Source organism: Dromiciops gliroides, chromosome 4 (genome assembly GCF_019393635.1).
Source record: "Dromiciops gliroides isolate mDroGli1 chromosome 4, mDroGli1.pri, whole genome shotgun sequence".
Taxonomy (NCBI): domain Eukaryota; kingdom Metazoa; phylum Chordata; class Mammalia; order Microbiotheria; family Microbiotheriidae; genus Dromiciops; species Dromiciops gliroides.
The window spans coordinates 21,767,451-21,790,766 of record NC_057864.1 but is presented as its reverse complement, the minus strand read 5'-3'; the positions used below and the strand labels follow the sequence as shown (position 1 = coordinate 21,790,766).

At 40.7% G+C, this 23,316-nt stretch overlaps 1 protein-coding gene across 7 annotated transcripts in view; it reads right to left on the bottom strand.

Annotated features, from left to right (window-relative positions):
* DAB1 (DAB adaptor protein 1) overlaps nucleotides 1-23,316 on the bottom strand; it is a 1,311,411-nt gene that overhangs the window by 151,340 nt on the left and 1,136,755 nt on the right. For all 7 annotated transcript variants that reach the window (XM_043963034.1, XM_043963028.1, XM_043963033.1 and 4 more), the window contains 2 exons: nucleotides 16,996-17,135; nucleotides 12,145-12,243 (listed from right to left, as the gene is read on the bottom strand). In XM_043963034.1, coding sequence (XP_043818969.1) covers nucleotides 12,145-12,243; nucleotides 16,996-17,135 — 239 coding nt within the window. The remainder of the gene's footprint in view (nucleotides 1-12,144; nucleotides 12,244-16,995; nucleotides 17,136-23,316) is intronic.

The window sequence follows — 23,316 nt, the reverse complement described above, 5'->3', positions numbered from 1 at the left end:
AGAAAAAAAAAGTAGGCAGGACTGGTTATATGGTGAAAGTGAGAGATGCTCACTCAGTAGAATGAGCTAAGCCCATTGGAGGTTTTCATAGATTAGGAAAAAGTTGTGGTGGTCCTGGCATTGTGTGTAAACCTCCTAACATGACTTATGGGAGGACAATGATGATAGTCACCCAGGTGACTATGAGATAATATTCATAATAATATTCATAAGAGAATTGTGGGAACATCCCACAACCCTGTCCTGATGCTTCTTATATTGACTTGACTTTACAGGTTCACATTTTGAGGTAGAAGGGATTTCAGAAGCCATCTAGTTGAACCCTTTTATTTTACAGAAGAGGAAATGGAGATCCAGGGACAAAGGTCAGATTTGAACCCAGGTTCTCTGACTCCAGTCGATACTCTTCACCTCTTAGAAATGTGAATAGCATGAGGATACCCCCCACCTCCTCCACTCTAATGAAGCCATAATGAACAAAGGCACTGATAGGGTGTCATAGGTAGAAAGCTGTGTTCCCTTACTTCAGGAAGAAGGAATTCAAAATCACAGAATATTAGGTTTGGAAAGGATTTTGCAACATTTGCCTTGTTCACATTTTCAAATATAATTTCAAGTACAATTTGAAATTCATCTGTATTATAGATTTAGAAGGGACCTCAGAAGCAATCTAAGAAAGGGATTTTTATTTGTTTGTTTTTGGGGGGCAGGGCAATGAGGTTTAAGTGACTTGCTCAGGGTCACACAGCTAGTAAGTGTCAAATGTCTGAGGCCAGATTTGAACTCAGGTCCTCCTGAATCCAGGCCCAGTGCTTTATCCACTGTGCCACCTAGCTAGCTGCCCTCTCAGAAACAATCTAATCCAATCTGCTCATTTCACAGATGAGAAAATTGAGGTGTAGCATGGCAGCATGATTTCCTCAAAGCTGAACAATCATTGTAATAGCCTGGAACTTGGCCCTGACTCTATGTTGTTCCTAGTATATGTGCTAAACATAGTGTGGAAGCATAACATCTTCTCACGCTGACCTTGCATCTAGGCCTAGAACATCCAAGCTTTCCAAAGTATCAGTTTTTACAACCTAAAAAAAAAAAAAGCTTAAAGATGGCTATCAGGTCCTGTGGAGTGAATTCGTGAGAAATGTATCAAGGCCCTGAATATTGATGCTAATCCAAAGTCAGAGGGCAGAACTAAGAAGAGAGATCGCGTGAGGCTCAAACCACCACTTACATTGGTTTGTTTGGCCCCAGAAATCACTTAACAGACATTCATTAAGAGTTGACTACCTGCCAAACCCTGGGGAGCTACAAATATTGAGAGGGAAACAATCCACACTCCCAATGAGCTCACATCCCAGCATCTTTGCAAGCCCTTTCTGAGAAGGTTACAGTGACCTTAGTCATCAAGGTTGGGCCCTCTTTTCCCTCAGGATCTCTCTGATTTCCAAGGTCAGCAACCCTCCTTTATTTAAGCTTTATTTATCTACATATGCAAATTTAAGACCATCGAGGTATATATGTGGGTATAAACTCACACACATAAGCATATACACTATATATTATATAATTATGTAGAATATATTTTGTAAATTATATAAATAATCAATATAGAAACATACCATACAAAATATTATATGCGTATCTACATATATGATCATACAAATACACACATGACATTCGGCAAAATTAGGCACTGATGGTTTAATTTAATGCCAGAGACTTCTGATGCTCATTAGATACATTTGCATAACAGTCTTCCAAACTGGAAGGTTAAGCCAATCCACCATGAAAGAAGGTTACAGATGGAACCCTGTGGCAGTGTCATCCGGGCACAGCTAATGAGGCTGGGGGCCTTCCATGTTGTGACCCAAAGGTAATGTTGATTGGCAGAGCTCACAGTGCTGGCCAGAGGCGGTCAAAGGTTTTAGGCAGGGACAGCCGATCTTTTGGGTTTCGGGGGAAAGTGCTGATCAGAAAGAGGAATAGCACATACCTCAAGAGAGCCTCTTTTGCTTAAAATTCATGTTTTACATACAACAATAACAACGACAACAAAACACGATCCTGTCTCCCAAGAGTATAGTTGGGTTAGCCTCCCTGCAACCATTTTGCAGGCAAGGATAAAAGAAACAGTGAAGTCATGTGATGAAATCATCATCTTTCCTATCTCTCAAATTCCTCCGCCTGACTCCTCGGCTTCTCTTAAAGGAAGCAAGATCATCTCAAAGGTCTTGCCTTTTTCTGATACTTTATTTCAAATGTCCTAATTCTTTGTTCTAAAATGCCTTTCATGTCTAACATTCTACATTTAAGATACCTCCAGCTCCAACATTCTGTACTTTGTATTCTAACATTATATCATAAGTGATCCAATGGATCGAGTGCTAGACCTGGAGTCAGGAAGACTGGAATTCAAATCTGGCTAAAGACACTCATGAGTTTTGTGAGTCTGACAAAGTCACTCAAACTCTACCTGTCTCAGTTTCTTCATATGTAAGATGGGACAATGACGGGTTTGTTGTGAAAGTAAGAGAATATTTGTCAAGCACTTTGCAAATCTTAGGGTACTATGCAAGTGTTGCTACTGCTGTTCTATCATGCTCTAGAATTTCATGTTCTAACATTCTGGAGTCTCAAGTTTCTTCTATCTCTGATCTACGTTTTGTGTTCTATGTTCCACTTCAGCTCTAGCAGTCAATGAATTAGACTCTGATGTATCTTTGTATCTGACATTCAATCTTACAACACTATATGCTCAAAGATCCCTTCCAGCTCTAAATTTCTGAATTTCACCATGCCTTCATTTATCACATTCTATGTTCTAAGGCCTCTCCCAGAACTGGTACCCAATGTTCTAAGACAAGTGTTTTTAACCCTTTTGTGTGTGGGTCATGGACTTCTTTGGTAATCTGGTGAAACCCATGGACCCCTTCTCTGAATAATATTTTTCAATGTATAAAATAAAGTAGGGACATCTAGGTGGCACAATGGATAGAGCACTGGCCCTGGAGTCAGGAGGACCTGAGTTCAAATCTTGCCTCAGACACTTGACACTTACTAGCTGTGTGACCCTGGGCAAGTCACTTCACCCCAATTGCTTCACCAAAAAAAGTACAATGGGTTACAAACAAAACCAATTATGTGAAGATTCAGTTATTAACTTTTTGAAGAGGAAGTTCATAGATCCCAGCATAAGAACTCCCCATTCTAAGATGGGGAGCACTTCCAATCTGAGGTTCTGTCTTACAACAACATTGCCTCATTTAAGGTCCCTCATAGCTATAGCTTTCTATGTTCTAAAGCACCTTCCAGATCTGACATTCTCCTCTTCAAGGTCCTACAAGATCTACGATTCTATATTCTAAGGTTCCTTCTAGGTTTGCCATTTTATGTTCTAAAGTAACTTTGATGTTCCTTGTCCTTTGTTCTAATAGTCTACATTCTAAGAATCTTTTCCCCTCTAACGTTCAGTGTGACATATCCCATATGACAAGTGCTTCACACTACTCTTACTGCTGAAAACGTCTTACTCCAAGCTTTCTCTAGGAACAAAGCCTCCAATTCCAGCCAGTTTTGTTGGGCCCTGACCTAGATTAAGACTCTCACATTTTCTGGACTCAGTTTCCCCTTTGTTAATGCAAGGAGAAAAATGCAGCTCTGGCTCTTGCAACTCTTTTGTGAATTATCCAATGTAAAGTACTTGGGGAAAAGGCACAAAGAGCTATCTTTTTGTTGCTCAGTATAATTACAATATTACTTTTTCAATACAAACAGATCCTTTAACAAATGAATCTATAAAAATAGAATCTCTTATTAAGTAACCAAGACACAGTCAATGAAAATTAGTTTTAAATTAAAATTTAAAATAAATGGCAATAAACTCCAGGCTCCAAATAAAGCAATCAGCCACTGAAACAAAGCCAGAAAAAGCCAAATGGACAACGATGATTTATAATTTACCCAGCTTTCTGAGTTTGGGTGAAACCCTTTCAAAGTTTATTTCTCTATTATTTGGTTAGCCTCCCTCTCCCCACAGTTCTCCCATCTGCTCAGGCAGTCAATCAATACTCAGGCTACAAGCATTGATTAAGCATCTACTGTGTACCAGGAATTGTCCTAAGTGCTAAAGAAACAAAACACACACACACACACACACACACACACACACACACACACACACACACACACACACACACACCCCTTTCCCTTCTTTAGGGCACTAAAGGAGCTCACAGTCTTACAAGGAAGACACCAGCAAATGGTTCCTGGGTTAGTACAGAGAATACTGGATTTAAAATCACAAACTCTGGGTTCGAGTTCTATCTTAGGCAAATTCTGTAAGCTCTAGGAGTCTGAATTCTCTATCTATAAAACAGGGATAAATGTAGTTACACTCTCTACCCCCAAAGAGTTGTTGTAAAGAAGGGGTTTAATACACCAACAACAATATAGAAAAAGGATTTATGATTACTATGGCTGGAATACAAGGGTCAGTAGCCATTTTTTAAAAAATTTTCCTTATTTGGTAGGGATAGATGAAGAAAAGTGGGATAAGTGGGTGAAAATGGCTAATTTGGGTCAACTTTGGTACAGGAGAAGATGAGAGTAGCCCATGTGATATCATATAAGCTTATCTAATAGAAAAACCACTCCCCCATTGAAGCTTGTCTTTCTACCATTTGCAATTCATTTCTTTGGATTGAGCATGGCCTTTTCTCTGGGGGTCACTTTGAAAATGTGAGTCTGCCCAAGAAGGGCTAGGTCTTTAAGTTCCTAACTCACCTGAGTGTTAGTGAACTACCAGATGGATCGATCTTGCTCTAGGATAGGAGTGGAAGAAGGAAGATTAGAGAATGAAAATCTCCAAGGAGAGGCAGGATGTGCTACATCAGAGCTTCTTTCCCTTTCCTCTTCTTTCCCCGACTCCTTCACACAGACAAACTAGGTAATGAGCTCCCTGCCGAATAGCCCCTTACTTTCTAATCTCCCTCTCTTTGTTCTTGATGTTCCAGATGTCTAATAGACCCATCCCCACCTGCCTTCCTAATCTCTGCTGCTTAAACTCCATTTAGGGTTTTCTTGGCAAAGATACTGAAGTGGTTAGATTTGTTTCTCCAGCTCATTTTACAGATAAGGAAACTGAGGCAAGCAGGGTTAAGTGACTGGCCTCAAATATGAGTCCATATTTGAAGTCGTGAAGATGAGTCTTCCTGACTCCAGGTCCAGTACTTTATGCACTGTGCCACATAGCTACTCTCTGACCTAGGGCTTAGGGCACTTCATTTCGATTAAGGAAGACATGAGTTCAAATTCTGCCTCAAGTACTTATTATATGTGTGACCCTGGGCAAATTACTTACCCTCTCTCACACTCAGTTTCCTCATATGTCAAATGGAAACAATAGCACCAAGTTAAATAACCCTAGTTCATTCACAAATTCTCATATGACTCAATTTTAAAGGCCTTCCACCAAGCTGATTGTGTTCTCTTAGACCTTCTCCAGTTGCTCAGGGACCTTGCTCAAAATGTGGTACCAGAACACAACATAATATCTCAGACACATTCTGAACAGGGCATAGAACAGAGGGTCTATTACCTCTGTAGTATTGTACATGACATCTTTTTCAATGTAGCTAGTTAGCATAGTGGATAGAGTTTTGGTCTGGTTTCAGGAAGAACTGAGTTCAAATTCTATTTCAGATATTAGTAATGTGACCCTGGCCAAGTCACTTAATCTCCATTTATCTCAGTTTCCTCAACTATGAAATGGGGGATGATAATAGCACCTATATATCAGGATTGTTGTGAGGATCAAGCAAGATAATATTTTTAAAACACTTAGCACTGGGCTTGGCACATAATAGGTACTATTTAAATGTTCATTCCCTTCTTTCCCTTCCCCACAATGCAACCTATGATTACACTCACTGTTTTCACTGCCATTTTTTTGTTGACTCATTTGAGCTGCAGTCCCCTAAAACCACCAGAAATTTTCCTGACATCCCACTGCCTGACCATGCCTTTCCCATCTTGTACTTGTGAGACTTTGTTTGAAATGTTTGACTCTACATTTATCAGAATCCAATTTCGTGTTATTAGATTCAAACTCATGTTCTAGCTTTTCAACATCTTTTTGGACAGTATTCTGTTATTTGAAATGCAGTAGAATAGAGAGAGAGCTAACCTCAAAGTCAAGAAGACATGGGGTTAAGACGTACTCCACTACATGGTGTCATAACTTCTCAGTGTGTTAGGCAGCTCTTTAAGACTATAAGTTGCAGAGAACGTGCCAACTTGTATCAGTAAAGGGAGTTTCCTCATCAGGGAGTTCCCTTTGTCAATGAAATCAAAGGTTCAAACCTTATTCTTTTCCACTATTCTGTCATCCAGTGTGTTAGCTAGCCCTCCAAACATGGAATCCTTTACAGGACAAAGATGATCACCTGTGATGCCATAAAGGAGTTTCCCAGATTTCTTGGAGATGAATGAGCCCTGGGAAGAAGGCTTTGAATCCCATCACTGACATGAGTAGTGTGACCTTGGGCAAATTACATCCACCCTCATCTATAAAATGGGTAGATTGATATTACCTATTAATTTCATTTTCTTTTTTTTCAAGTGACAATGAAGGTTAAGTGCCTTGCTCAGGGTCACACAGCTAGTAAGTGTCAAGTGTCTGTGGCCAGATTTGAAATCAGGTCCTCCTGAATCCAGGTCCAGTGCTTTATCCACTGCACTACCTAGCTTCCCCAATATTACCTATTTCATGGGATCCTTTCAAATACTGTGCTTTGTTAACTTACAGCATCACAGAAATGGGAGTTACTGTTATTCTCCAGGGTCAATTCAACTCTGAGTCCAGCACCTTAGAGGATTTGTTTCCATTGATCTTTAGTCACTGTCTCCTCTGGATCCAGTCATGTGGATTAAGTTAAGATATATTTTCATAGACTGTTATCCCTATTTAACATTTTGATTATTTCAATGTCTATTTAGATAGATATTGAAGTAGTCCCTGTAAAGAAATGATGTCTTAAGGCAATGGCTTTATTGGTCAAGGAAAACTCTAGGTAACTGAAGATGGGTCTGTCTCTGTGGATAAGAAGAGCTGGTGGGAGTGAGAAGGTGGTAATCCAAACCCGTGTGGTCTCAGCTAATGTAGCATTTACAACGAATCCACAGGCTCTGTCTTCAGCCTGGATAGGCTACATTTGGAGGCTGGTATCAGGAGGCATAGTGGATAGAAAGCCAAGCCTGAAGTCAGGAAGAATCTTCTTCATGAGTTTAAATCTGGCCTCAGACACGTATTAGCTGTGTGATCCTGGGCAAGTCAATTTACGTGCCCTAGTTGTCTCATCTGTAAAATGAGCTAGAGGAGAAAATGGCAAACCACTCCAGTATTTGCCAAGAAAACTCCAAATGGGAGTGGCAAAAATGTGATATTTTTTCCTCTCTAAGTTCACAGAGGTCTTCCTCCTTAAAGTAATCCATGGACTCCTTTGGAGTTCATGAAAACAAGGTTAAGGAGCAAGGTTTTACTCAAATTCTCTTATTTTTGCTGTATGTCCATGGGAAAATGGCTTAACTACTCTGACCTACATTTTCTTCATTTGTAAAATGGAATTATAAATACTTGCCTACCTATCTCATAGGAGTTTTGTTAGGAAGGTGGCATCAGTACCACAAAGAGCTACATAAATGTGATCTCTTACAATAGAATTAGCCAGGAAGACCTGAGATTGGAATCTTGGTCCCTTGACTTGTTTAGTAATGAGCTTCCAGTTGCTTTTCATTGACAGATTAAAGACTACTGATAGAGATCATAGAACAAAACAGACCAGGAAAAGGTCTTGGATGACACCTGGGCCCACCTCATTCCTGAAAAGGAATTCCCTATGCAACATTCTTGCCAGGTGGTCAAGCCAATATTTTCTTGAAGACCTCCAGCACTAGGGAGCATATTACCTTACTTTTCCTTTCCTTCTTCCTTCCTTCCTTTCTTTTTTTTTTTTGTGAGGTAATTGGGGTTAAGTGACTTGCCCAGGGCCACACAGCTAGGCAGTGTCAAGTGTAAAGGCTGGATTTGAACTCAGGTCCTCTTGAATCCAGGGCCGGTGCTCTATCCACTGCACCAACTAGCTACCCTGGTGTATTATCTTTCTTTGTTGTTTTTCTTTTTCTTCCGGGGCAATGGGGGTTAAGTGACTTTCCCAGGGTCACACAGCTAGTAAGTGTCAAGTGTCTGAGGCCGGATTTGAACTCAGGTACTCCTGAGTCCAGAGCCGGTGCTTTATCCACTGTACCACCTAGCCGCCCATGTATTATCTTTCAAAGTATCCCATTGCCCTTTAGAATGACTCTAAATTTGGCTCTTACATCAAATCACAATCTTCCTCTGATGGAAAGTTACAACCATTTCTCCTAGTTCTGTCCCTCATCCAAGTAGAGCCCTTTAAATACATGACGATGGGGTTCATTGTGTCCTCTCCTCTAACAGCCAAACATTGCCTCCCCGATGACCCTGGAGCCTTTTAATCCTGGAGAGTTGTCAACACCTTTTTGACCAGTTCTTCATGGGACAAAGTGTCCAGTCCCATTCCACTCCTGGGTGGCCACTTATTGAAGTGTGCCAGCTTATCACCCAGTTTTTGAGTTAAGTATCTCAGCCTTTAGGCCCTTAGGCCCACTGAGGTTCAACAGTAATCCAAACCCACTTTTTTTTTCTAACAGTGAATGATGAAAGTGATCCTCTAAATTATCTTTCTGGCGTCAGGTCCCTGACAGGGTCAATTTTAAAAAATGTGTTGGTTTTGAGCTGCAAATTGATTTTTTATTGTGATAAATTAAAATCCAATATCTTCCAACAAGACACTAAACACACAGACACCTAAATTATTTTTCCTCTTGAATGTTTTGTCTCTTTTATATTAAAATGAATTTCTGGCAGCTGCTAAGTCTGAGTAAGCACTGTCAGTGGACAGCAGACACCACAGGATATGGAAATATCATGCAAATAAAAAGCTATGCCCAACAATAAACAAACAAACAAACAAATAAACAAACCCAACTCAACTCTCCAGCCTTCTTAGGTTCTCAGGAATTGAGAGGCAGATGAAATCTCAGAGGTCCCATGAACCGTTCCCATCTTCTGAGATGGAGCCTCAGATGGAGGTAAGTAATTTGCTGACACACCAATTCACCAAATGGTAATTAAACTCCTACTATGTTAGGCACTAGGCAATGACAGAGCTAAGAATTGTGTCCTGACTCCAAGACCATTCATGACCCCATGCTGCCTCTATTATAGTGATCCTAGAACTGTCTAATTTAAATTCCCAGAATGGCAGATGCTCAGATTTGGAATGGACCCCAGGGGCCATTGTTTCCACCCAGTTATGGATAATAATCCTCTGGGCAACATGCCTACACTTGATCATCTTTTCTAGAAGCCCTCTAGTGGGTGGTGAGATAGGAAGCCACCACCTCCCACAGAGGCCCTTTTCACTCTGGGACTGCTCACACTGTTAGGAAGCTCTTTCTTTGTCTTTGGACCACTTCAACCCGTTGCTCCTAATTCCATCACTAAGGTCAGTCAGAAGAAGAAGCCCTTTTCTATGCAACAGTTCTTTAAGTACTTCAATAAATGAAGGCTCTCTTCTCTGTAAACCTTCTTTTCCTCAGATTAAACATCCCTGGTTCTTCAAATATCTGTTCATCCCTCAGATGGAATATTCTTAAGACTTTTCATTATTTTTTCTACCACGAATTGGATGTTCTCCATATCAACAATGGATCTACAATCCTGTGACCAGATGATGCCACATTATAGGGAGTGCCCTCATTAATGAGGCTATGCCCATGCATTCATTAGTTTACAAATACTGAAGTGCACAGAGGTAGGCAATCAGGATGGCAATGGGGAATCGATACAAGTCAATTGTACTTAGGTATTCATTCATTCATCAGTTGAATTGCCTACTATGTGTCCAGCACAAGGATCCATGAAACATTACAAGATACAGTGGATAGAACAATTATGGGAAGGCATGAGGACTTGTGAATGGATTGTGATAAGCAAGGATGAAGGGAATAGACAGCTATTAGATTTTTTTCTTGCGTGGTGGGGGGACCTGTTATTCTATTGGCATAGGAATTTCTCAGTGGGTAACCTCCCTCTACCTGTTGATAAGTATGCCACTTAAACTATTAATGTTGCCTGAAGCCCTGAGGAGTTAAGCGACTTGCTGGGATCACACAACCAACAGGAATCAGAGGCCAGGCTTGAACTCAGGACATCCTGATTCCAAGACTGGCTCTCTATTCACAATGTCAATCTGTCTAAAGGTTCTGGATCCTTTGAAATTTGTGCCAGGTGTTGAGGGCTTTGAGAGAAGTAATTCAAGGTCAATATTTACAATCCCTTCTCTTAAGGAACTTCTATAGTCTCGTAGTTTGAGATAAGACATTCACAGATAAGCATAAAGCTGATCAGAATGTTGTTAGGAGTGCCTTAGACAGGTGTGGATGCACACATGCTTGGACAGGGGAAGATTTTCTAGAGTGTGGCATGGTTCTAACAGCCATTTTAATCCCTTTGATATTAGTGATCACTATACATCTGATAATATGAATAGCCCTCAATTGAGAAGCATTTCCACCCCATGTTAACAATTCAAAAAAAGAAAGTTAATCATATAAGGATTGGGATCAAAGGCCCTTTGAAATTTGAGACAGGGTGTAAATTGCTGTAACCAATCTCTTTAATTGGGATCAATATCTCTGACAGCTTTTTGTTTTTTAATTCTGGGGACAGCTCTGATCTGCTAATGTTATTATTTTTTTCTTTTTCTTTTTTATTCTTTTTCTTATAGGGGTGGAAGGAGCAACAAAAACAACAAACTCATGCCCTCCTGCCACTGTGGGGATGAATAAAGGCTGCACTAAGGCAACTCTCCTTCCCGATGCCAAAGGCATAACTGTGGGGAAAAAAATGCCTCTACTGAAAATGTAATTTCAGTCTCCACCTTGGACATATTTACCACCATCAAAGGTCTAGACATTTGCCTTGCTGATAATTTTGTTTTTGGCTTGCTGATAATTACAAATGCATGTTTTTGGATAAAAATATAACTGATGCGCCCTTGCACCTCACTGAAGAGCAGGTAAACTTTGACTAGATCTTTTTCCTTCCTGTTTTGACCCTCCCAAGCCTCCAGATGCCCCTACCTTCCCAGAGTCCTCTCTTTCTCCTAAGGGACAAAGAATAGCTGTTTCTGTTGTTGTTGGGTCTTTATAAAAAAACACCTACAAGAAAATCCTCAAAATTTCAACTTGACTTATTTGTCTTCCTTGGACAAATCCTGATTTGGGCACAGGATATGGAGTCAGAGACCTGGGTTCAAAGGCTGGCTTTGCCACTTACTATCTCTACAACCCCAACCACATCATCATGACTGCCATGGACATTGGTTTCTTCATTCATAAAAATGGAATGGCTTGTACTAAATAGTGTCTAAAGGCCCTTCCAGCTCCATATTTATGATTCTAGTTGCCACTGTGTCAAAAACAGTGGGTGAATATCTGAGCATGAGAAGCCACTTTGAAATCAACAAACCCAGAACTCCACCTTATCCCACATTTGGCAGGTCCAAAGAACACATCCACTCTCTCCTTTCCTGGTCACAGAGTGATGGATTTGGGGTTTTTAAAGATCAAGAGCCCAATTCCCTTCCTGAAATTACACCAGTTTCAAGGTACTGGAGGTTAAACCTGGGTGTCAGAATGGATTGACATTGAGGTGAAAGGCCTTTCTGAGTATCCATGGTTAATACAGCAAATATGGGTGGAAATTTACTATAAACAGTGGCATTACCCCCATCTCATCTCACTATCAATCTCCCATTAGAGGATCGGGGCCCTGTGGCATTTTTAGCACAAGCCATGGTACCCTGATGTTGCACAATTGCCTGCCATCCCACTCAGTAAAGAGGCTCGCTGTGATGGACGAGCCCGGCTTATCAAGTTTGTCAGCTGCCTTATGTGTGTTTATGCGGATTGGAGATCGCTGAGCAGCGAGGGAAAGCTTTTAAGGGCACATCTGTCAATAAATTCAATCCTGTTCTGTCATATCATTTTTTTACTTACTCCTGTCTTTTCATCAAAGATTTTGATTCCTCCAAAGGAGATGGTTAAAAAGATTTTCTGTTTGTGTTCTCCTTTGGAACGGGCTCCAGCGACAACTCCCTGTGGAGAGAAAGGACAGGGTTTGAGTTCGGCATTTTCTCAGCTCTTCCCTGGTAGCTTTGCTGCACAGGGGCCCCCTAAGGTGGGTCAGATACCATCGACCCTTGGACAACGATCCTCTACTTCAGTACTAGTCTTGTTGGCCCTTTTATTCTCTCGTGGCCCATTTTCCAAATTCTAAAAGGTTGTTGGCTTTGTCTGATGGAAACACAGCTGGATACAGAATAAGAAGTCTAAGTTTCAGACCCTGACTCGGCAATATCCTAGTTGTGTGACCTTGGGCAAATCACTTAACCTTTCTATGTCTCAGTTTCCTATATTGTAAAATGAGGCAGTTTGACCAGATAAACCCTTCTTGTTTGACATCTAGGATTCTATTAACCTCTGACTGCAGATCACACAAGTTGCTTAATTCCTTCAGTCTTCCTTCCTTCCTCCCTCCCTTTCTTCCTCCCTTCCTTTCTTTCATTGTTCATGTTTTTTGCATCAAATAAGACGGTATATGTAAAATGATTTGAATAGCTTAAATGCTATATAAATGTCTGCAACTTATAATTCATTCATTCATTCACTCACTCACTCAACTCATTTAATTTTTCATTGAGAAAACATTATAGTGTTGCCAAAAGGAATACTGAGGTAGGAAATAGAAGAGTTGGCCTATAGTCCTGGCCTTGCCATTAACTTATGGGATGAACTTGAAAAGAATTCATTTCTCTAAGCCTCGGTTGCCCCATCTGCCAAATGAAGAGGTTGTATTAAATGAAATTGGGGGTCCTGTATAATTCTGATATTTCATGCTTTACTAAGTAGATTGTTGAGCTAAGGAAATGTATTAGAATATGGGGAAATACTAAGAGAAAAGCAAACAAAGCCTCTCATTCCATAGAACTCAGAGTCTATGAGGAGAGATGAAAATTAGTCACGTTTATATGGAAAACAGAACAGAGCAAAAGAAGTCTGAAAATGCTTGTAGAATGAGTTTCTAAGGAGGGAGAGCTCCATTTTAACTGGGGAGGGGCATAGAAGAGTCCCAGTGGGCTGCCTGAATCAGATAGCACTTAAACTTGGCCTTAGAGAATGGGCAGAATCCCAACAGGTGGAAATTAGGAGTCCCATCCAAGATCTAAGAAAAGGTCTTTTTAGGGGATAGTGAACAATTTACTCATTCCCTTCATTCATCTGTTAATTAAGTCATTGAGAAGCATTTATTGAATGCTTCCATTGTGTTGACAATGGTATATTGAAGACTCTAGACATGTGAAGAAGAAGGCGTCATGAACCTTTCTCTGGAATAGATTAAAAAGCTGTTGGGGAGATAGGCCATTCCCACCTAAAACAAAAGAATAATGAGCATTTGTCTGTTAATCTAGCCCAGAAGGGCTGAGTTGACTTAAGTGCTGATGGAATGTAAATTAAGGTCAAGATCACTGAGTAGAGAGTTATGAGTCTCATGTCAGAATGCCATCATCATTAGCATCGTCAGATGGATTTTCCTTTTTCTTTCTTTTTTTAAGCCCAAGTTAAGCAGCTTTGGATTTTACCTTCTATGATTCAGGTGAGTGTGAAATGACTATTTCTCATTGCTGGAACAGAAGCAGTTTGCACTGGTTTGTTATATAAAAATGCTACAGAAAAAGACCAGTGCTTTGTGGCACAGATACTAGAATTAAAGAATGACAGATCTAGGAGGGGCCTTAGGACAGAGAATGTCAGAGTTGCTAGAGGCCTTAGAATGGGGAATATCAAAGCTGAAAGGTACCTTAGAACAAAGAATGTCAAATCTGGGAGGGACCTTAGAACAAAGAATGTCAAAGCTGGGAGGGACTTTAGAACAAAGAATGTCAAAGCTGGGAGGGACCTTAGAACAGGGGATGTCAGAGTGGGGAGAGAGTTTAGAACAGAGAATGTCAGAACTAGAAAGAACCTTAGAATACAGAAAGTCAGAGGTGAGAAATATCTTAAAACCTAGAATAATAGAGGTAGAAGAGACAAAGGATGTTAGAGCTGAAGGGATTTTAGAACATAGAATATTGTGGTTAGAAGGAATCCTAAGTTTCATCTGGCCCAAAATTTCTTACTGTCTTTACTCTTCAGCAGTGTGGGGAAGCTTAAGGACCCTTCAGAGTAAAGATTTTTAAGTGCATAAAATAAAATATATAGAATTAGAAAGGAAACTGATTATGTGGAAATACAGATGTCTATACATATATATGTACACACACACACACACACACATGCGCACACACACACACACACACACACATATATATATATATATATATATATATATATATATATATATATATATATATATATATATATATATATATATATTAGTGAGGCAATTGGGGTTAAGTGACTTGCCCAGGGTCACACAGCTAGTAAGTGTTAAGTCTCTGAGGCCACATTTGAACTCAGGTCCTCCTAACTCCAGGGCTGGTGCACTATCCACTGTACCACCTAGCTGCCCCTCAAAATATATTTTAAAAAATTCATAGACACCTGACTGAAGCCAACCCAGTCATTTAATAGATGCTTTAAGAGCTTGGTTTCCTTCAACTCCATCTACGCTCAGCCACATTGGATTATGTTCCATATACTCGAAGCCCTGTAGTTTCCTAACCTCTTGCTGTTACTTATACCTGGAAGGACATCTTTCACCCTCTTCACTTGCCACCTTCATACTAAACCTTTAAAGTTCAATTCAAACAATGTCACCTGCACCATAAACCCTGATCCTTTCCTCCTTCCCTCTTTGTGCATTGGTAACAACCATTCCTTTCTGATCTCATTTTACTATAGTCCGTATGGTAGTGAAAGTGTCCACATAGGACTGAAGGCTAGTTTGCATTTTTGTTGTTGCTGTTCATTGGATTTTCATGTCTAAAGAATTCATCAGCTAACCTACAGGAACAATCTTGTCAATACTTCTCCAGGCTGGTTCATGGCTAGCAGGCACTATCTGTTGCCAGGACCTCTAATGAGCCTTTCTGTCTTGGTAGAAACTTACAGAGTTTGAGCATCTCTGGCATAGAAATGAAAGTCCCTTCAATAGTATATCAGAAGATGACTTTTCTAGAGGAGTAACCATCCCAGAAAATCTCCATGATGAAGAGAACTCTTAGGATATCTGATTCAACTTGTGCCTCAACAAGAATCCCTTCAACCATACTCTGAATAAGAGGATATATCTGAAACTTAAATACCTTCAATGATGGGGAGATCAGTACCCTATGAAGAAGCCTATTTATATTTGGGATAGCTGTTGTTGTTCCTTAAACCTGGAATGATGTCTTTTGATTGTCCAGAAATGATACCTAAAATTGGGGCAAAGTCTGCCTCCTTCTACCTTCCATACAGTGCCCTCTGTCCTCTGGGTCCAAGAAGCACCAGTCTCATGACCAGCTGACCAGTCTGGAAAAAGCATTATACCTGGAGTTAGAGGACTTTGGTTTGAAAATCAGCCCCATTCCTCACAAACAGATCATTTAAGTGGTTACAAGCACTTTCTCTCTTGGGGTCTCCTTTTCTTCCTCTTTAAACTGGGATCATCGGGGCAGAGAAGTTCAACTATGGCCTCTAGGGTCCTTCTAACTCTAAACCCATGATCTGAGCACCCCTTTTAGCCCCAGGGCATCTAAGCTCTCTCCCAGGCCCATGTACCTAAAGTCTTTTCTTCCATATAGTGGTCCCATGACTGTTCCAATCTAATTCAATTCAGTTCATTTCAAAAACATTCAATATGAATTTAAGGAGAACTCACCAGTGCTAAGTACCATGATAGAGAATCAGTATATGAAGAAAAAAAGCAAGAAGAGAGCCTTACCCCAAGGAGCTATAATCACCTGGAATATAGATTTGCTTGAAAGAAACATGACGGAATCACGGTCACATTCAGAACAATTTTTAAGCATTCCACAGTTATTAGAAATGATATTCATCAAGTCCCAGAAAGAAGTCAAAGTTGGGGCCCTACCAAGGGCATGTTTGGTGCATATTCCCTGTCAGTCTTTAATTTTTGTTCAGGCCTGCCCGTTGTGACTCAACTGGAAGGAGTATGTCTAGGGGTCAGAGTGGGTGTTGGCCACCTTCTTCCTTTGACTCTACCTTAGTGTTCTTAATGAGAGGAAAGATTAAAGGAGGAGACAAAAGAGGTCCAGAAGCACAGCAACACACACTGACTCTGTTTGCTTAGCTAATCCTATGGCACATATACATTATCCATATTAGGCTCACAGATTTGGAGACGGACGGGACTTTAGAAACCATTTAGTCCAATCCCACCCTAATCTGTGCCAATAACCAAATTCTATGAAGTAGTCACATAGATTCAAATTTGTACTATTCAAAGTTAGACATTTGTAAAATGTGGCCATTGGTTCCAGCCTAATGGAAATATGTGGTTTGATTCCAAATAATGTGACCCCTTCACAGGATTTGGCACTTATATTATTGTACTTGAGACCTAGATGTACAAAAGAGGAAACTGAGGCTCCAAAAGGTTTTGTAACCTGGGAGAAATAGGGCCAAGATAATAGAACTCAGGTCCTCTGATTTGAAATTGACAGCTCTTCACTGTGTCAATTTCCCTAAGGCCTTGAATTACATTAAAGCACTTTGCAAACCTTAGAAACACGAGTTGTTCATATTCTTATGACCACAAATGACCTGGTATCATTGAAAAGAATTCTGTCTCCTCCCTCCCATTCTCTGTCTATGGAAATAAGCACCCTGTCTGGTTCTAGGTACCTTGAGCTTCATCATGGAATCTTGACATAACTTGTCTCCCCGTGCAGCAGAAACCTCATCAATGCCGATCAGCTTGGCCTTGTACCGTACGCCTTCGCCTTTGAACCTCTTTATCAAAGTGGCTTCACTGCGATCCTGACCTGGGGAGAAAGAACAAAATGACGTTTAGATATTCAGGGAGGGAATAGGGTTGGGGAAGCAATTTAAGGGAGTCTGGGGATAAACCCATCCTTGGGCTTGGCTTATGGTGCATTCAGGAGATGTTAATCTCACTAGGGCACTGATGGAGAAACATATCATAAGTACAAATGTGTTAGCATAAACATCTTCTGGTACTTGGGTCCCAGTGTTGGGTGGGCACCTTGATATTGTATTAGAACTAGAAGCAGCTGCCTTGAAAATCCAGATGTACATTGGAACACTAATGCATTGTTGGTGGAGCTGTGAGCTGATCCAACCATTCTGGAGAGCAATTTGGAATTATGCCCAAAGGGCGATAAAGCTGTGCATACCCTTTGACCCAGCAATCCCACTTTTAGGTCTTTTGCCCAAAGAAATCATGGAAGGGGGAAAGGGACCCACATGTACAAAAATATTTATAGCTGCTCTTTACGTGGTAGCAAGGAATTGGAAGTTGAGGGGGTGCCCATCAATTGGGGAATGGCTGGACAAGTTGTGGTATATGAATACAATGGAATACTATTGTGCTGTAAGAAATGATGAGCAGGAAGAGTTCAGAGAAACCTGGAGGGTCTTACGTGAGCTGATGATGAGTGAGATGAGCAGAACCAGGAGAACATTGTACACAGTATCATCAACATTGAGTGTTGACCTACTGTGATGGACTATATTCTTCTCACCAATGCAATGGTACAGAAGAGTTCCAGGGAACTCATGATAGAAGAGGATCTCCAAATCCAAGAAAAAAAAGAAAGAAAGAACTGTGGAGTATAGATGCTGATTGAACCATATAATTTCTTTTGTTTTGGGTGCTGTTGTTTTTTTTTTTTTCCATTTTGAGGTTTTGCATCACTGCTCTGATTCTTTCTCTTGTAACAGGATTAATGCAGAAATAGGATTAATGTTATTATGTGTATATATATGTGTGTATATATATATATATCTATATGTATATGTATAGAGATATATAGATATAACCTATATCAGATTACCTGCTGTCTAGGGGAGGGAGGAGGGAGGGGAGGGAGGGAGAAAAATCTGAAATTGTAAAGCATGTATAAACAAAAGTTGAGAACTATCTTTACATGTAACGGAAAAAAATAAAATATCTCATTAAAAAAAAAAAAAGAAGAAAATCCAGATGTACTTTACTCCAGTCATATTGCTGCACCTCCCACATCATGTTTTGTCCTTGTATTTCTATCCCTTGCATAGCACCCAGCATACAGTAGGTATTTAATTTATGCTTGATGAATGAATGAATGAATGACTAATTCCTTTGAGCATTGATGGAGGCTTCATAGTGAAGACTCTGCAAGCATCTACTGCTCTGTGGTCGCTAAATAATGATACTTTACCTTCTGAAACATGCAGGCATATTGCTTATTTATAATTCAAGGAAAAATATCAACTCAGAAAATGAATTATATCTATCCTTCTTTAAGAAAACCTAAGGGCTGCTGATGCCAAAATTATTAGCAAACACATGGTTGACTGTCCTTGCACCTGAACTTGGGAAAGTAATGTAAAGTAACAAATGGCAGAAAGTCAAAGAACCTGGGTTCAAATCCTGACTGCCACTTACAACCTATGTGACTCTGAAGAAATCACTAACTCTCTCTGGGCTTGTGCTTCCTCACTGATGAAGTGAAAGGCTTAGGTTGTATAGAAGGCAAGGTGGTGGTTTGGAGGTACAGCAGACTTGGAGTCAGGTTGCAGGTTCAAATCCTGCCTCCCATCAACTACTTCTTGCATGATCTTGAACAAGTCACTATTTCTTTATATCTCAAGCCCAATCCTCTCATTTTAAGGATAAGAAAGCTGAAGCCTAAAGGGGTGAATTGACTTGTTCCATCTTCCAAGTCCAGCATTGTTTTCTAAAATGTCCCTTGAATCTCTGGAGAATAATAGATAGCAAGGTACAAGTCTCTGTTCCAGATGTGGGTTAGACAATAACTCATTGTATGACCTTCAACAAGACACTTCTCCTGACAGGAATCAGAGGATTTAGAATTGGAAGGATCCTTAAAGAGGGTCAATAAAATAGTAAGCACCTACTATGTGTCAGGTAGCATGATAAATAATATTAAGGAAGGGGAAAATGAGTCCCTCAAGAAACTTGCAATCTAATGTGGGCAACAACAAGAAAACAACTATGTACAGACAGCTTTCTCATATTTACAGAGAATTGGAAAGGACATACCCAAGGTAACCCAACCCAGTGACAAAGCCCAGGTCCCCTGACTACAAAGCCATATTCCAAAAGTACTGACTGAGAGCCTATAGTGGGTCAGTCTGAACACTGGATATACAAAGAGCCCACCAAAAACCCAAGGGTCTTTCCACTGAGTTATTGGACAAATGCATCCTTCCTATGGGGACATGGTAAGGATCAAATAAGACAACAGATATGATAACTGCTTTTCTGACATTAATACGGGTATACAAAAATATAAACTCAGCGATGATGTTGAGACAGCTAGGTGGTGCAGTGGATAGAACACTGGCCTTCAAATTGGGAGGATCTGAGTTCAAATCTCATCTCTCACACTTACTAGCTGTGTGACCCTGGGCAGGTTACTTAAGCCCAACTGCCTTAAACATCTGTGGCCATCACCAGTCATCCTGATGTATATCTTGCCACTGGACTCAGATGGCTCTGGAGGAGAGAGTGAGGCTGGTGACCTTGCATAGCCCTTCCTCACTTAAATCCACTTCAGTGCAAGTCATGACATCACTCGAAAATCATGGTCCTCTTCGAGAATGAAGGACCAACAATAACAATAACAATGATGATGTAATTATATTCTCTATAAGTTAATGTCTATCAGATTTTTTCTTTCCCCATAAGCTATTTTCCTTCTTGCCCCAAGGAGATCACAGATCATGGAGCAGAAGGGTTCCTCTGCAGGTCTCCTGGTAATTCCAAGCTTAGATGGCACCGACTAACCCTCCCAGGGATCTTGAAATGATTCTATAGCACTTTGTATTTCCTTTTCATTTACTCATGTAAGCCTGAATTATACTCACTAAGGCCAGGTTGGTGGAGGGATCGTCCTGGGGTTCCACTTAAATGTGTACATACGTACAGTGCCTTCTCATAGCATGAGTTCAGTCCGTACAGGGGTAGAATGATCTACATGGGAGTCAGCAAAAATCCTGCCTCAAACACTTGCTAGCTGTATGACCCTGGGCAAGCACCTCACCTCCCATAGTCTCAGTTTCCTTAGCTGGAAAATGGGAATAATAATAGCATCTGCTTCCCATGGTTGCTGTGAGGAACAAAGGAGAACATGGCATAAAAAAGAACTTTGGAAATCTTTAAAAGCTCATTGTTGTTGTTGATAATTATTATTCTTGATAAATGCTGGTTGAATGGAATCAAATTGAATTGAAGTGAAGTGAAGTGAATTTGGTTCAGTTCCTTGCCTTCCTTAAGACAGGTAAGGTGTAACCTTACATCATTTTGCAGATGTGCTAAGTAAGGACTTCTCGAGGTCCTAGGGATTGACCACAGTTGCCCAGCCAGTGCATGGCAGTGGAGGGTAGAGTTGGCAGATCCCAGGCTCCTGGGCTGCCTCCACTAGTGCTCCACACCCTGCTGGGATTAAGCACTGGCTAGACCATTTATGCTTGTTAAATAATATTTTATGAGAGACGCGTGGCACATGGATGATGAGTCAGAAACTGTAACTAATGTTAAAATTAAGCCTCGGGGAAACACAGAGGCAGATGTTGGTACCTATAGCTAAAAGCTAAGGGAGGTCCATTTGACATGCTGGGGTCCTGTAAACAGCATCTGCCAGAGGCAGCAGGCACAATGGTGTCAGTGGCTCCATCCCCCAACCCTCTCTCTAAGGGGGCTGGGGAGAAAGGTAACTTAGTCAGCATTTTCTTCCACCAATGAAAAGCCAATTCCACTCATCCCCCCTGACAGCTCTCAGCCCCACATCTTCAATATACCAGCATGCTCTGTTTACCAATAATACGCCTTTCACTGCCCTGAGTTTAAAAAAAATCCCCTCTGTCTGAATTTCCCTCCCATCCCCAGCTTCCCACCTTGCACATACATGCATATTGAATGTGTTCAAGCCTCAGATCAGCTCTGCTGAACCTCAACGAATTCATAGCATTAAAAGCACTTTCTGGTGCACAGTTTATGTCTCAGAAAGCCTGGAAATTCGGTAAACAGCTTCCAGCTCCTATGCAACATACATAAATCCAGGCTCCCTAAGCACAGGCATTTAAACAGAGGCCCATGGAACACCTGCCTCTCCAGGGATCCCAAGGGCTGCTGGCCAGCCCAAGCTAGAGAGGAGACAGGTCAATCGCAGGGCGTGGACCAAGGGCATGGATTAATAGAAAAATATTAGGCCATCTGGATGAAAGTGGGGTGTCCAATTTAGACTGGGACCCAGGGCACCGCTAATTCGTATGAAGGGCACTTATGCAGAAGATGATCTTGGTTCTCATTAAACTTCCCACCATTAAAAGGGTCATTTTTCATAAGCAGACCTGGAACAAGGTCTCAGTGATATTAGTTAAAGGATAAATAAAAGGCAGCTGAACCACTAGGGCTATAATTCTATTAGAAGGTTTGGGTGATGTCATTAGCCACAAGAGTAAGGCTTGTGGAATATGGGAGCCAGAAAGGACCTTGGAGATCATGGAGGATGCTGTGGCCAGAGGGGACAGGGGGCAGGGAGCAGGGTGGGAATGGGGGTGGGGAGTGACTCAACCACCATCGTGTATAGAAGTAAGTGCTTGAACCATAGCGTCCCAATTCCACACTCATTGGTAGGCCAAAATCTAAAGAGAAAACAACTCTGCAGTTCTCTTCACACACACACACACCAAACTGGCAAATAGAAATAACAGTGACAAAGTTCAGTGCTGCTGGGGCTGAGGAGAAAGAGATGCAGAAACATTCTTGCCAGAATCTCCAATCAATACATTTTGGGAGGCTAAGCTACGCAGAAATACCGAGTCACCAAGTGAATCATAGTCTTGGTACTATCGGCCCATTTTTAGGAATTGCCCCTGAGATGATCTCAAGTTGGGCCTCTCTTTTGTATGTACTCAGTTGTGATTGGGAGCTCTTTGAGAGCAGGGATTGATGGTTTTGCAATTATTTGCTCTTTTTTTGTATTGCCAGAAATTAGCACAGTGTCTGATACTTAGGAGAAATCTACTACATACTTACTGTGGACCTAATCTGTATATATTCTAAGGCAGGGCTTCTTAAACTGTTCTCCATAAATGTGTTTTCTTTCACAAGCATGCATGTGGATATATGCCTGTATATGTGTAAACATAAATACACATGTATATACGTATGCATGTTTATGTGTGTATGTATATAATATGTATGTGTGTATGTACATATGTGTATATAATATGTATGTGTGTGTTTATGTGTGTGTGCATGTGTATATGCATATGTATGTGTATATCTGTATATGTGTGTGGATCAATGGATAACTACATTTCAATTTAATTGCTTTCCTTAATAAGCTTATGCATTTTTATACATTTAAAAACATTTCTGAAGAGTCCCTAGGTTTTTCCCAGGTTTCTAAAGGGATCTATCCATGAAACAGAAAAGGTGAGTAAATCCTGTTGTAAGGGAATCATCTGAAAAGAAACAAAAGTTCTGTTGTATGTATGTGTATTCATACATGGGCCAAATGTCGCAAAAGGGTGACTCATATTGACTTAGAAAACCACAGATTAGCATTATTTTTCATTTCTTTTGTTAAATATTTCCCAATTATATTTTAATCTGATTCCTACCCAAGGAGTTTTGAAGACTAGTGTTGAACAACTCTGGCCTAGAATATGGCAAAGTTAAGTGATTTGCCTGGGTTACACAGACAGTATGGGACAGAGGTAGGACTCTGAACCCAAGTCTTCTAGGCTCGGAGGTTGGCTTGCTAGCCACCACTACACAGTTATTTGTAATTGCAAAGAACAGGAAACAACCTTAATGTCCACCAGTTGGTGGATGGCTGTATAAACTGTGGTATAACAATGTAATACAATACCGGGGTGCCATTAAACATGATGAATGAGGGATATAAAGACATTTAGAAAGACTTAGATGAAGCATTACCCACAGGAAGGAAGCGAAACATGAAGGAT